Source organism: Lepidochelys olivacea (assembly GCF_965140295.1).
Source record: "Lepidochelys olivacea isolate rLepOli2 genome assembly, chromosome: 10".
In the NCBI taxonomy this organism is placed as follows: domain Eukaryota; kingdom Metazoa; phylum Chordata; order Testudines; family Cheloniidae; genus Lepidochelys; species Lepidochelys olivacea.
This window is the reverse complement of record NC_140420.1, coordinates 38,865,457-38,881,489: the sequence shown is the minus strand read 5'-3', so window position 1 is coordinate 38,881,489 and position 16,033 is coordinate 38,865,457. Positions and strand designations below refer to the sequence as shown.

The following is a 16,033-nucleotide window of genomic DNA, read 5'->3' as shown; positions in this document are numbered from 1 at the left end:
AAGTGGAGCAGCTGGGTGGTATGTTCACAGCATTCTGCTAAGCAGACAGACAACAATGTTCAGTACCACTGGAACTTATCTCAGGTTGTGTAGCTTCACTCCTAGGTATACTAAATTTCAGTAATCTAGCCTGGAGGTCATGAATCCATGGGGCACTGTGGTCAGCTGTGTCTGACAAGATGAGGCATACTCTGCTGGCCAGTTGTAAGTCATGCCTAACCAACCTGATTGCCTTCTATGATGAGATAACTGGCTCTGTAGATATGGGAAAAGCGGTGGACATGATATATCTTGACTTTAGCAAAGCTTTTGATACGGTCTCCCACAGTATTCTTGCCAGCAAGTTAAAAAAGTATGGATTGGATGAATGGACTATAAGGTGGATAGAAAGCTGGCTAGATCATCAGGCTCAACAGGTAGTGATCAACAGCTCGATGTCTAGTTGGCAGCCAGTATCAAGCGGAAGGCCCCAGGGGTCAGTTCTGGGCCGGTTTTGTTTAACATCTTCATTAATGATCTGGATAATGGGATGGATTGCACCCTCAGCAAGTTTGCGGATGACAATAAACTGGGGGGAGAGGTAGATATGCTGGAGGGTAGGGATAGGGTCCAGAGTGACCTAGACAAATTGGAGGACTGAGCCAAAAGAAATCTGATGAGATTCAACACAGACAAGTGCAGAATTCTGCACTTAGGACAGAAGATTCCCATGCACTGCTACAGGCTGGGGACCAACTGGCTAAGTGGCAGTTCTGCAGAAAAGGACCTGGGGATTACAGTGGATGAGAAGCTGGATATTAGTCAGCAGTGTGCCCTTGTTGTCAAGAAGGCTAACTGCATATTGGGCTGCATTAGTAGGAGCATTGCCTGCAGATAGTGATTATTCCCCTATATTCGGCACTGGTGAGGTCACATCTGGAGTAATGCATCCAGTTTTGGGCCCCCCACTACAGAAAGGATGTGGACAAATTGGAGAGAGTCCAGTGGAGGACAATGAAAATGATTAGGGGGCTGGGACACATGATTACAAGCAGAGGTTGAGGGAACTGGGGTTCTTTAGTCTGCAGAAGAGAAGAGTGAGGGGGGATTTGATAGCAGCCTTCAACTACCTGAAGGTGGGTGTGACGGGGCACAGTGGCCCTGCACTGGTATCGCAGGGGTTAACCCTTCCTTCCTGGCAGAGGAAGCCCCGCCCTGGAAGCCCTGCTGGGCATGCTCCAACTGGAGAATAGGTATAAAAGCCTGCAAAGGTGCTCAGTCTGGGCTGACCACTGGAGGAGAAGGAGCTTCTGAGGAGGGACAGCCAAAGCTCCTGGATCCAGGGACCAACCAAGCCGGGAGACACCTAACATCCCAGACGGAGGTCTTGGCAGGAGGGGACGGACCAGAGGATCCCCCTCCCCGGAGTGGAGAAGACGACATTGCGGGTAGGAAGTGACCCAGGGACATTTTAGAGATGGGCAGCGTTAAAGCTGCACTGACACTCGGCGTGTTGCGGGCGGATCCCCGCCGAGCTAAGCGCAAGGGGAAACCCTGCCAATAGGAGAGCCTGGGGTCAGGACCCGGTGGAGAGGGTGGGCCCAGGTCCCCCTAACCCCCACACACACTACCATTGGGATACACTTCCCTGCCTGAGAGGGAATTATATGGACTCTGGCCGTTGGGCCACACTGCCCTGACGTGTGGGGCAAGTTATCTAGACTCTGGCCACTAGGCCACACCACCCCGCTTGCCTGGGGGATTGTATAGACTCCGGCTGCTATGCCGCACCGCTCCAACGCAGGGAGCGATTTATGTGGACCCTGGCCGTCAGGCCACACCACCCGATACTCAAAGTGACACATGGACTCAAGCCATTAGGTCCCACTACCCTGACTAAGGGACGAGTACAGGGAAACCGGCCATTGGGCCACATTGGAACGCCCTTACAGTATGGGTGTGGCAACGTAAGAGTGGCGAGGCCTCTCCACCCCATCCTGCCACAAAGGGGCGCTGCGGTGCCGGACCTGTCACAGCGGGTTCCAAAGAGGATGGAGCTCGGCTGTTCTCAGTGGTGGCAGATGACTGAACAAGGTCTCAAGTTCCAGTGGCGGAGGTCTAGGTTGGATATTAGGAAAAACTATTTCACTAGGAGGGTGGTGAAGCACTGGAATGGGTTACTCTAAGGAGGTGGTGGAATCTCCATCCTTAGAGGTTTTTAAGGCTTGAGAAACCCCTGGCTGGGATGATCTAGTTGGTGTTGGCCCTGCTTTAAGCAGGGGGTTGGACTAGATGACCTCCTGAGGTCTCTTCCAACCCTAATCTTCTATCATTCTATGACATGGATTTTTTTTTTTTTACTGCCATGGCTATACTAGCAGCCTTCAACTATCTGATACCACTGAAGAATTGGAGATAAATACCAGTGCTGCAGCCCAACATATTCCAAGAGAGACACCCTCACTAGTGGGCAGCAAAAACAGCAAGAGGACCACTTCTGGATTGACCAATTTAATAACTGAAACTTTAGAAAGCATTATGCATGATAAAGCAGCAAGTCCAAGGCTCAGTAACCCCATTGTACTTTGTGTTTCCAGCTGGCCGCCCGCAATCTGTCGTCTTGGTGCACAGATTTCCTTGATTAAAGGGCTCTCTCCTTGTAGCTGCATCCCTGGGATTCTTCTCTATTCATGAGATGAAGAATAATCAGTCTGAACATCAGCCACTCTCATGGCATACAACACACACAACTGGCTCTGCTACAGTGGTTCCTCCTGCTGTTGTTCTCAGAATATTACACATGTCTCTCACACATTCTGGCCATGCCATCCTAAGAGGAAACTTCACTCCTCGTTCCTGCATCATCAAAATTCTTCATGTCTCCTCCCCTGTACGCTGCTTGTCCAAATAAAGACCACTCACCATATGCATATAAAACACTTGCCCTTTATTGCCTCTCTTTGCCATACATACATCTAGGCTATTATATGTCTGGCAGCACTGATGCACCAAATGAATGGCCTTCAGGCAACCCCCCACTTAAGGGGAAGCTGGTGTTCTAATCAAGCATAAACCATAGCAACAGAGGACTTCACCAAAAAGGTCACTCATTGTCGGGTGCCAACCTATATATGGCAAACCTATACGTGGGGGGAGGGATAGCTCAGTGGTTTGAGCATTGGCCTGCTAAACCCAGGGTTGAGAGTTCAATCCTTGAGGGGGCCATTTAGGGATCTGGGGGAAAAAAATTGGGGATTGGTCCTGCTTTGAGCAGGGGGTTGAACTAGATGACCTCCTGAGGTCCCTTCCAACCCTCATATTCTATGAAACCTGAGAAGGATCTGGATTTTGAAATGTAATTCAGGACTGACTGTTTACTAGACAATTGGCTTCTTCTCTTTTCATAGATTCATAGATACTAAGGTCAGAAGGGACCATTATGATCATCTAGTCTGACCTCCTGCACAACGCAGGCCACAGAATTTCACCCACCTGCGAAAAACCTCTCACCTATGTCTGAGCTACTGAAGTCCTCAAATCATGGTTTAAAGACTTCAAGGGGCAGAGAATCCTCCAGCAAGTGACCCGTGCCCCATGCTACAGAGGAAGGCAAAAAACCTCCAGGGCCTCTTCCAATCTGCCCTGGAGGAAAATTCCTTCCCGACCCCAAATATGGCGATCAGCTAAACCCTGAGCATATGGGCAAGATTCACCAGCCAGATACTACAGAAAATTTTTTCCTGTGTAACTCAGATCCCACCCCATCTAACATCCCATCACAGGCCATTAGGCCTATTTACCATGAATATTTAATTACCAAAATCATGTTATCCCATCATACCATCTCCTCCATAAACTCATCCAGTTTAATCTTAAAGTCAGACAGATCTTTTGCCCCCACTGCTTCCCTTGGAAGGCTATTCCAAAACTTCACTCCTCTGATGGTTAGAAACCTTTGTCTAATTTCAAGTCTAAACTTCCCAATGACCAGTTTATATCCATTTGTTCTTGTGTCCACATTGGTACTGAGCTTAAATAATTCCTCTCCCTCTCCGGTATTTATCCCTCTGATATATTTATAGAGAGCAATCATATCTCCCCTCAACCTTCTTTTAGTTAGGTTAAACAAGCCAAGCTCCTTGAGTCTCCTTTCATAAGACAAGTTTTCCATTCCTTGGATCATCCTAGTAGCCCTTCTCTGTACCTGTTCCAGTTTGAATTCATCCTTCTTAAACATGGGAGACCAGAACTGCACACAGTATACAAGGTGAGGTCTCACCACTTCAGCCCATAAACCCCATACCTCGTTAGTCTGTCTTCTCTCTTTTATCATGCCACCTTCCCTTCTCTCATTGGAGCATGGCAAACTGTACTGTCTGAAACCAGTCCAACTGTGGATCATCTGGAGGAGATTTCTCACACAGACTTTGAGCTTGTGTTCTTGCCATGGTAACAGGGAGTTTTGTGCCTGAGGGATCCTTCATTATGCACTAGGCAGAGGAAGTAAGGATCCAATGATTGCTCATACACCAGTGTCTCCACCGCATTAACATGTATCATAGTTCTATGCAGCATTAATTACACAAACTCTTTAACCCAGAGTCTCTCTTCAGTCCTCAAAGTTACATGAAGGAGAGTAAATAGCATACTTACAAAAGATAAAAGCAAGTACCTGTTTCCAGTGTGCTCTAGTCGGGGGTCCTGGCACATGTCCAGCTCTGGCGTAGAGTCTATGATATCCTGAACATCAGACCACTCATCACTGCTACCCATTCCTACAAAAGATAATACACAGATAAGAGACAAATCCAGCAGAATAGAAGGCCAACAGTTGTTCCACTCTAGGGACTGTATTCTCTGACTGGTCTTAAACTGTTTGGGTATCAAAAAGGATAATGGGGAGCACTCTCAAGATTGCTATGGTACCATGTGCAAAGTGTTAAAGTTAGAGTGTAGATGGATTTCTAGTGAGTCACAAACTACAGCTGGGAAGGTGTGTTCCAAAATTCCTGGGGAAAGATAGAAGTGGGATCTACCATCATGAGCAGGTGTGAGAAATAGGGGATTCTTGGAAGCATGCCAGTGGCAATACCATCAGCCAGTGGGGTAACTGGGCTGGGGTAAAGAAGTACTTCTGGATATTAAACTTTAAAAATAACTCCAGAATTCTAAAGGTAAAACTGTTTTAAATGAGGTCATCTTTTTCGGGCACAGTTACGGTCACTTAAGAAAGATTCAACACCAAATAATGTCCTTTTAATCTCTCAGTAAAAACCTCCCTCTCATTTTGCAACATTGTAAAAGATATAAAAACATACAATAATTTATTCTATAACAAAAATTAGAGTTATAAATCATGACTGAATCACTTTAAATAGGAACAACTTGAATATACAAATTCTCATGCATACATCTGATTTAACTGTTAATTATATGAAATTGTGAAGTGGAAGTAGCAATGTACCAAATACATGCAACCTAATCTGTTTCTAATATGATGCATGTTCTGAAGTCATTATTTGATGAACGAAGAAAGATGAAGCTCCCGCCAACCCATACAGGCCAGTGATGGAGAGTGGAGAGAACCGAGACTTCTATGTCTGTCTCCCAGTGCGGAGAATTATACTATGCTGGCTTAAATTACATCACTAAAAAGATACCGACTTATTGGTTAGGCACCCAGTATGTAAGTATTTCTTGAGGAACTACATTGCCTTCTGCCAGCCAGGGGACTATGATCCTGGTAGCAAGCAGCCTGCTAATATAATTACAAAATGGGATTTCAACACTGGCATCCTCAGTCAAAGTCTACAGCGCAAGATTTTTCTACTGTTTTGTGGTTTCACTTTGTCAGGAACTCATTTGGGAGCTTTACAGAAGAAATTTCCTCTAAGTCAGTTGCAATACACTTGGAAATTGGATCCATGTCAATGAATCTTTTATTTTTCCTCCACAAAACATGCCACTGTCCAAAAAGCAAGCATAGTCCTACCATCAAGCATAAATGAGCATATCACCCTCCTTTAGTCCCCTACTTCCAACTGTACCCTTAATAAACAGAGAGCATTGTCTTTCAGTTGAACTAAGCTAGTTATTCCTTCAGTCCCCCCAGACCTCTTCCAGTATTTAATAAAAGACATACATGGGCATTGTAAAATCAAAGTAGACATGCAACAAGTTGGCTAGCAAAGAATATATACAGATGAAAACACCTGCCATACCTATGCTGACATTCCTCATCTCCTGGGTGACCTGCACTTCCATGTTCCTGCTGTTCCGCTTTTCCCGTGCCCTCTTATTGTTTTTGGCTGTGGCACTGTAGTCACTGATGGGTTGCAGACTCTCGTTTAAGGGTGTGACAGCAGCAGAGGGCACAGATGAGGTTGGTGTGTTGGACTTTGTCCCAGTGGTGCTTGGAGTGGCAGCTGCAGAAGACTGCCCAGATTCAGACATTTCATCATTTGGGCACTATGGCAATACAAAGAAGGAGAAAACAGAAAGGAAAAAGCACGTCTATATGTTTCAGATAATTTCTTATTTACTGGATTGATGGATGCCTTTATAGCAAATTATGGGAAATGAGTACCACAAACTCAACACCCAGAGCTCATTGTGCCTGCTTGGCACTGCAAATGAATAGCAAGTTCCTGTGCAGAACTCAGCAAGCAAATCCTACCTGGTCTAAATACTGATCCCCCTCTTCCTTTATTACCAACACAGATGGCATTTCAGGTCTTCAGAAGTTATGTGAGATATGAGATCTACTCATAAAGGATTGGTTTCAGAGTAACAGCCGTGTTAGTCTGTATTCGCAAAAAGAAAAGGAGGACTTGTGGCACCTTAGAGACTAACCAATTTATTAGAGCATAAGCTTTCGTGAGCTCTTCCTCAGATGCATATCGTGGAAACTGCAGCAGGCTTTATATATACACAGAGAATATGAAACAATACCTATTCCCACCCCACTGTCCTGCTGGTAATAGCTTATCTAAAGTGATTTCCAGCACAAATCCAGGTTTTCTCACCCTCCACCCCCCCACACAAATTCACTCTCCTGCTGGTGATAGCCCATCCAAAGTGACAACTCTTTACACAATGTGCATGACAATCAAGCTGGGCTATTTCCTGCATAAATCCAGGTTCTCACATCCCCCCCACCCCCATACACACACAAACTCACTCTCCTGCTGGTAATAGCTCATCCAAACTGACCACTCTTCAAGTTAAAATCCAAGTTAAACCAGAACATCTGGGGGGGTGGGGGGGGGTAGGAAAAAACAAGAGGAAACAGGCTACCTTGCATAATGACTTAGCCACTCCAAGTCTCTATTTAAGCCTAAATTAATAGTATCCAATTTGCAAATGAATTCCAATTCAGCAGTTTCTCGCTGGAGTCTGGATTTGAAGTTTTTTTGTTTTAAGATAGCGACCTTCATGTCTGTGATCGCGTGACCAGAGAGATTGAAGTGTTCTCCGACTGGTTTATGAATGTTATAATTCTTGACATCTGATTTGTGTCCATTTATTCTTTTACGTAGAGACTGTCCAGTTTGACCAATGTATATGGCAGAGGGGCATTGCTGGCACATGATGGCATATATCATTGAGTCACATTGATATATGCCATCATGTGCCAGCAATGCCCCTCTGCCATGTACATTGGTCAAACTGGACAGTCTCTACGTAAAAGAATAAATGGACACAAATCAGATGTCAAGAATTATAACATTCATAAACCAGTCGGAGAACACTTCAATCTCTCTGGTCACGCGATCACAGACATGAAGGTCGCTATCTTAAAACAAAAAAACTTCAAATCCAGACTCCAGCGAGAAACTGCTGAATTGGAATTCATTTGCAAATTGGATACTATTAATTTAGGCTTAAATAGAGACTTGGAGTGGCTAAGTCATTATGCAAGGTAGCCTGTTTCCTCTTGTTTTTTCCTACCCCCCCCCCCCAGATGTTCTGGTTTAACTTGGATTTTAACTTGAAGAGTGGTCAGTTTGGATGAGCTATTACCAGCAGGAGAGTGAATTTGTGTGGGGGGGTGGAGGGTGAGAAAACCTGGATTTGTGCTGGAAATCACTTTAGATAAGCTATTACCAGCAGGACAGTGGGGTGGGAATAGGTATTGTTTCATATTCTCTGTGTATATATAAAGCCTGCTGCAGTTTCCACGATATGCATCTGAGGAAGTGAGCTGTGGCTCACGAAAGCTTATGCTCTAATAAATTGGTTAGTCTCTAAGGTGCCACAAGTCCTCCTTTTCTTTTTTCATAAAGGATTGTGACCTGATTTTCAAAGGTGAAAAACAGCTGCAGCTCCCTTTGACTTCACAGGGATTTATGGGTGCTCAGCACTTCTAAAAATCAGGCCAATGTCTTCCAAGATACCCAGTGCAAGAAGGAAAGCACAATCATTTCTGGAAAGTGATACAGCCTTCTATGAAGCAGCCTCATAGATGCTCTGGATCCATCATTACAGTAGGTCATTGGCACAGAACTTGTTTAATAGATTTCTAATGCTACGACTTCATTTGAAGGGACAGGTATGTATTTTTGATACTAGGCAGCTGAAGTAAAGTGGTAATCAAGCTGAAATGGTCTTATTTCACTAGTAGGGGAGAGCTACATGCCTGTATCAGCTCACGTAGAATGGACCCAGGATGACAACACATGTGGTTCTCCCCAACTGGATGAAAGACAGGACCAAGAGTTCAGAAATCAAAAGATGTCATAAATAAACCCTTGAGATGTATTTCCAACCTGAAATGTGCACAACCAAGTCCCTGTTCAACATAAATTATGGTCCCATTCCTCATCCTACCACATTCTAAAAAATATAGGAAGCTTTCAAGAATACTACAGCATTTGATGCTGCACTCCCTGCTTGCCAATTAAGGAAGCACTGTTTCAGACTCGGCAAGTTCACCTTCTCACCGGTGACCAGTTGGCCTCAGACCCAAATGAGATCTCCCTGGTCTTCTTGGCAGGGTTTCTAACCACACTGACAGACACACACACACCTCCCACCCCAAGGCCACTTAAAGCATTGCCTGAACTTCTAGAGCAACATACTACAATGTTTTCCAGTTGGGTAGAAAAGCCATTTGATATACACCCGCGCCTCCCGTTTCCTTACGATAGTTATTGCCATCCTTATTTGCATCTTATCTTCTGTGCAGTTACTAGGAAGCTTACTCTGAAACCTGCTTCTACTTAGTTTGTTAATTACTCTTTAAAACTAGCTACTACCTTAGGCCTCACAGTCTTGGAACTGTGATGTCTGCACCTCAGTTGTTTGGAAGTCTGTTCTACAGTCCTCCTTCCTTACGATTTTATGATGCAACAAAACAGTTACAAGTGGGATGGGAATGAAGATAATGGAAAAAATGGCAATGTAACCCTTGGCAGCCATGCATTCTTTATTTAAAAAAAAAAAGAAAAAGTACCTGTTATTGACATACTACTTTAATTAGAAACACATTGAAGTTTCCCTGTCCATGCTCATTCCTGCAGTATACTGAAGTAAGGAAACCAAGTGTCCCGTGCCACACCCATTTCCTGATTATTTATGGTGCAGACACTGAAATTGAATTTGTTTGTTTTTTTACAATGTTGCTATCAAATTTTATCCACTTTTTTTGCTTGACTTTTTTGGATTGTGAGCCCAAATAGCACACCCACTTCTTCTGTATGGATGTTCAGATCATCATCTTGGTGCATTAAATGGTCATTTGTGAATCTACTTGCTGATTTGGGCACCAAATTTGAAATACAGACATTTTACTTAGGCTGCTATATTTGAATATTAGACTGCTCACAACTTTTTAAAATTCCTATTCTGGGTGCTTCCATTCTAATGTGCAAGGGCAAAGTATCAAATCAGAGGGTTTTGTGGACAACTCCAATGCATTGGGACTTACGTTACTTTGACAAACACCTGCCAGTGCACTCCCAAGGCCTGGAAGCAAAGGGGCTAAAAATGCACTGTTATTCAGTGTAAAATGTAAATAAAACCCTCCCCCAGAAACTGAGCCTGAGACATTTGGCAGAGTTCTGGGATGTTGCTGCATGCACTGTGCCTATCATCCTTCTCAATACCACAGCCTAGAAGGAGCTCATAGTTTTGAAATGGATACGTGGCCCAGTCTGCAATTCAGTCCTTATTCAAAGAAACCATATTCAGAAACACTAAACCACCAATGCCATGGGTGCTACTCCTATTCCACATCTGTCTCAAAAGCATGCCCCATGCATTGCTGCTTCCCTTCAATCAAAACATACTCATGGGATAACCACCATGGTCTACCACACACCGCTGGTTATGCATCTTAATTTTCCACTTACTTATGGAATATTCTCCACAGCCAACCAGTCTGCTTTGGGAACATCCACTTCAAAACCCTTAGATAAAGCCAAGATATTCCTTTTAACCTTCCAGGAACTCTACTAGACACTGCTGAGATATTCCTTCTTCCCCTCTCTACCACCAAATCTCCCTCACTGACTAGCTATCATACAGTCCAGGGGGCAATCTCCATAATCCTTCACATACAAAAGGATACTCTCCATAGCCGCCACTTACCTAGAGTCAGACCTGTGAGCCTCCTAAACTTCAGATGTGTAGCCATGACCTCCAAAATGCATTGCAAAAGCCCAAAATTCATAGGAGTAATATGTCACCATGAGTAGCCACAATTCTATGGTTTTAACACTGAAAATACAGTACATAAAAACAAACCCAAAAAGCATTAAGGACTAAATCTCCAAAATATAAAATGTTAAATGTAAAAAAACAAAAGCAAAACAAAACCTAATCTAGTTATAAAAAGTAAGATGCAAAAACCAATAAATAAATACAAAATAATAATAATAATGAAAATGTAAAAATATTTAATAATCAGACTCTTGAAGATGAAAAATCAGCTCAGAGAGTTAGAAGAAAAAAGACCAGACAGGTAAGCTATCAGTGTGCACCTGATAGCAGGGGAACATCAGCTATGTTCCCAACACAGAAAGAACTTAGAGCACCACAAAAGAAAAGCATAGTAAAGTCACCATAAAATATTTGTAGCACTGCAATGCATTTCAACAGCCAAGCAAGAGCATTTATTAAATAATACTTCAAGCAGAAAGTACTGCCTAACGGAGAGCCATTAAGAGGTTTGCATACCTCCATCCCAATCAGTGAACCCATTACCCACTTATTATCCTCCACTACCCAACACTTACTCATGCTATATCTTCCACAAGCTATGAATGATTCTGCTTTAGGATATCTACCTTAACAACATATGCATCCAGGATTTTCCATAACCCACCCCCAAGAGGCTACCTTCCTTAAACCCAGTATCCCATAATTGGGCTTTTCTTAACAAGCACGGAACATTTATCACTGTTACCTGATGGATATGCTCATAGCTGAACACCGTCAGCAAGGCACAATATTTTCTTTCCATTATAAATTGATTTCTTTGCCTGATACAAGCATAAACAAATTCCAAAAAGATACAGTTAGTAACCTCCACTGCCTGAACTCAGAATTCAAGGTTTCTATAGTTTTATTTAACTTTCTGCAGAATTTCCTGATAAATTGCAGACAGCTATGGGTAAGAAGCTTTTAGTCTCTGTGCTACAGAGCAGCAGCCTCATCAAGTCTATTAAAATGGATGCAACTCCATCTTTCTCCCTACTCTCCCCTGCAAAAGATACACAGAACTGATTAAATGAAAGTGTTAGGGAATGCACTGCCATGGGGATAAAGAGTGCATGCAAGTATTGGTTGGACTGTGTCTCCTAGCAGAGGTGCAGCACAGGCAGACTGCAAATCAGTTTATAGAAAAATCCTTGATCACACCAGTGCACTGTGGGACTCTTATCTCAGTTCCCAGCACAGTTCTCCAGAACAGGGGCTTTTTGGAAATTTGCAAACTATCATGAGATCTGAACGGTATTCTGGGCATTTTGGCCAAGGTTCCAGGGTCAGTGTTCCATCACACTTTTATACCATTATGCCAGCCAATCCCGAGTTTCTGGTTCGAAGGAACAGCAGTGGTTGGGTTCCAAGAATTGTTTCAGTCCTGCCCAAGGACCTGTGCATGTGCCCTGAGATACCATGTCCTCACACTGCTAGGCCAGTAGCCCAGGGAGCTAAGGGGAAATCAGTGGTGGTGGAGTGCCACTGAATGTGAACTAAGATCCATCTTTCATTTGGTGGCAGTATGGCCTCGTTAGGATAGCTGGAAAATCAAAGCAATTTCATTCCAATGTTCCTTCTTCGGTCTTTCCCTCAAGTGTTTGGAAATTGCTGATGAAGCACCTCCCAATGAGGATGCCATGGACAGGCCAGGGTAACATACGAGGCTGAAATATAATATTTTCTTTCTCTCTTTGCCCCATCACCCCGCCACAACATTTTTAGTGTTATTTACAGCATTAGTGGTTTATAACTTTTATTTTACAGGAGCTTCCGTTTTGCCCAGTTTAATATTAATAAATGGATGTGTTTATAAAGGCATTTTATTCAAACAGATTTTTTAAAATAATGCATTCAGAGAAGCTGGTGTACTTTAGCTGACATTTTTCCAGCAGAGACCAGCTATTGTCACACCTACTGGAATTGGGGGGAAATGACCAGCATGCTCCAGGCACAGCTTCACAAATACCTCAAATGCTATCAGGCCTGCTGGAAAGGATTCGAGGAAAGCAGTGTGTCAGCAGTGTGCCCTTGTTGCCAAGAAGGCCAATGGCATTTTGGGATGTATAAGTAGGGGCATAGCGAGCAGATCGAGGGACGTGATCGTTCCCCTCTATTCGACATTGGTGAGGCCTCATCTGGAGTACTGTGTCCAGTTTTGGGCCCCACACTTCAAGAAGGATGTGGATAAATTGGAGAGAGTCCAGTGAAGGGCAACAAAAATGATTAGGGGACTGGAACACATGAGTTATGAGGAGAGGCTGAGGGAGCTGGGATTGTTTAGCCTGCAGAAGAGAAGAATGAGGGGGGATTTGATAGCTGCTTTCAACTACCTGAAAGGGGGTTCCAAAGAGGATGGCTCTAGACTGTTCTCAATGGTAGCAGATGACAGAACGAGGAGTAATGGTTTCAAGTTGCAGTGGGGGAGGTTTAGATTGGATATTAGGAAAAACTTTTTCACTAAGAGGGTGGTGAAACACTGGAATGCGTTACCTAGGGAAGTGGTAGAATCTCCTTCCTTAGAGGTTTTTAAGGTCAGGCTTGACAAAGCCCTGGCTGGGATGATTTAACTGGGAATTGGTCCTGCTTCGAGCAGGGGGTTGGACTAGATGACCTTCTGGGGTCCCTTCCAACCCTGATATTCTATGATTCTATGAAAGAGAATCTTGTGGAACCCTAGGCAAAAGGGCATTAGCTTGGGGAAGATGTTGGTGGTGATGCTAGGGATACAGTTGCTGGGACTCGTTGCACAAATCAGTTATTGAAAGGAGAAGCACAGCATTGTAGGATGGCGGTGGGAGGGCCAGCAGCACTAGTATAGCTGCAGTGCTGTGATTTCTTGTCCACGCAAGCAGATCACCAGTGTAGACTGTGAAGGTGACATAAAGGCTTGCTCCACAGTGGCACAATGCAATCCACTGTATCAATCACTCTATAGCAGCTGAGCAATTTGTATAATGACACAAAGCGTTTTCGATACACTGTAGGCATTAGGTGTTGCTACCATCAGTGGTGGTGGCAGTACGTTTTTTGTCTAGTGTAGATGAACGGAAAGACAGGAAGATTAAAACAAAGATCAACTAGAAAGGGCAGATTATGGCACAGCAGCAGAATGCCCAGCCCCAAGTGAGACACAGTTCCCATGATGGAGCAGAAGACTGGTTCCATCATTTCCGCCACCAAATGATTCATAAACAGCATTGGATCTGGTCAAGAGGGGTGCTTAACTTCGCTCACACACGCGCACACACACACTTCCCTCAACCAAGGTCAAACTCCATCAGCAGAAAACACTAACTAGCAGGAATTAGAACTGAAACAAAAATCAGAAAGTGGCAAAAAACATGAGTTGTGTCAAAACCAGTCCTCCACCCTATGTCAAATTTATCAGCATCTGAAGATCTATCATCCTACCCAGGGTTCTGTTATAAGAAAGGATCAGATGTACAAAAGGGAGAGGCTGCAAAGGGTTATGGACACATGGTGGTCTCTGTCTTTATGAAGATGTAGGATGCTATTGACAGTGGGAAACCCTTGTTCCGTGACAATCTATAAAACCTTGTAGCTGGAGTTGGACTGCAGCTGGCCGAGGTCACTCAAGTGCCAGTGGTCCACTGTGGGGATGATCTTGGCCCCTATCTGCCCACGTACCATTCCATCGGCAAGGGGGAAGACATTCAGAGAGTTAGGACGCTCCTTCCTGCTAAAGAAAGAGAGAGGAAACAATCTGTTAGCAAAACCACAGCATCTTTATGGTAAAAAAAGTACACATACAACACAGTGATGAATGTTTCACATGACACAAGGCCTGAATCCCATTCCCATCCCTGAATTGCTGAGTTGACTCCCAACTCCCATAGCCTGAATGAGTAAGCAGCTGATTCTGTGATTCAAAATTGGGTTGTCTATTGCTAGGCTACACAGATAACCCTTATCTCTTCATTAAAAGGCACTATCAAAGTTGGGTTGCCATACAAGAATTGTTGACCTACCAGGCCAACAATCCAATTATAAATTACCCCCTTTGGGAATGTTTCCTAGTGTCAGATTGAGCCCTCCTGTGGAGAACCCATAGGAAGGGGTGAAGGGCCGGAGACTTCATAGGCTGACTTAACTGACCCCTTCCGTGGTTGGAAAAGTTGGGGTTTATAGAGGGGGCTGAGGGCACAGCCATCCAATTTAAGTAGCATTTCCCCTTGGGAACCAGAAGGCCCACTAGGGAGATATGCCACAGAGAATATAGTCCCCTGCTTCCTCCTCCTGCCCCAATATAGTGGAGCCTTGACCCCACTGAGCTCTGAGAGGGTGGCCTTCATGGGTCCCAGGAACAGGCAACAGTAGAGGTGGTCCTCCCACTTCACCCTCGGTCTTCCTCATCTCAGATCTGAGGCTGTTCCAATTACAATCCAGCCTCTGATATTTTACTATGCATAATCAAAATGTATGATTTCAGGTATTAAAACAGGAAAGTGGCAAATACATGCAGTTTTCACCAATCAATGAAATGTATGACTTATATTCTCTATGGAAAGTTCAGGACAGGTTCCAGCATACATCATTCATTTGGACAGATGGCTGGAATGATCTTTCCCACTTGTTGGTTTGCAGAAGCTTTGCTAGCTTTATGGGCTGTATGTGTATATACATCTGCTGGCATAGACTGTGAGACTGAGCCCCAGCAGAGAAAGGCTATAGTAAGGGGTGCAAGTGGAAGAGGTTGCACCAGAACAAAGCATCCACAAGCTCTCTTTTGCCAGGGACACATGGCTGCAGATGACCAGAGCAGCCCAAAGACCAGGGAACAGAGAATGGCCAGAGGATGCACTGATTTAGCAAATGCCCTTGTCAGCCTCCAATAGAAGGACTCCTGTGGAGCTCCAGATGCAAATTAAAGCTGACCCACTTTGCAGAATGAGCCCAGGAGGGGAGGCCAGGGTTGATATTGCCATCTTCCCCCTCTTGGGATCCATGTCTTTCCCCAGAGCTAGGGCCTAGTGGGCACAGGTGTGTGTGATTTACCCTTCTACATGCGAGAATTGATTATTCTGGACCCTCAAGTGTCTTTTTAAAAACTCTACCAGCTGTGGGCAACCCATTAACAGAAGTACTTGGCTCAGGGACAGGATAAGGAGACAAACTGATCAACAAACTGATATTAAGACTTAACAGAAAAAAAAAACCAAACAACCATACAGGCTTGTTGGATTTAATACATTAAAGACAGGGCAGGAGTAAAGGGTCAGTCTTTTCCTATCAAATACAGACATGCTTCCTTTCTCAGGCAGGCTCCATGCTGATTTTGTAGAACACTGCTCCTGTACATGGAGAACATTTCTCCTGGGACACAGCCAAG

General features: G+C 44.2%; 1 protein-coding gene across 9 annotated transcripts in view; it reads right to left on the bottom strand.

The window, feature by feature from the left end:
• Positions 1-16,033, bottom strand: part of MAPK8IP3 (mitogen-activated protein kinase 8 interacting protein 3) — a 156,264-nt gene that overhangs the window by 70,275 nt on the left and 69,956 nt on the right. For 3 of the 9 annotated variants that reach the window (XM_084641154.1, XM_084641152.1, XM_084641158.1), the window contains 3 exons: positions 14,239-14,383; positions 6,201-6,447; positions 4,652-4,754 (listed from right to left, as the gene is read on the bottom strand). In XM_084641154.1, the coding sequence (XP_084497280.1) occupies positions 4,652-4,754; positions 6,201-6,447; positions 14,239-14,383 (495 nt within the window). The remainder of the gene's footprint in view (positions 1-4,651; positions 4,755-6,200; positions 6,448-14,238; positions 14,384-16,033) is intronic. The other 6 variants (XM_084641155.1, XM_084641156.1, XM_084641160.1 and 3 more) reach the window with 3 other exon arrangements.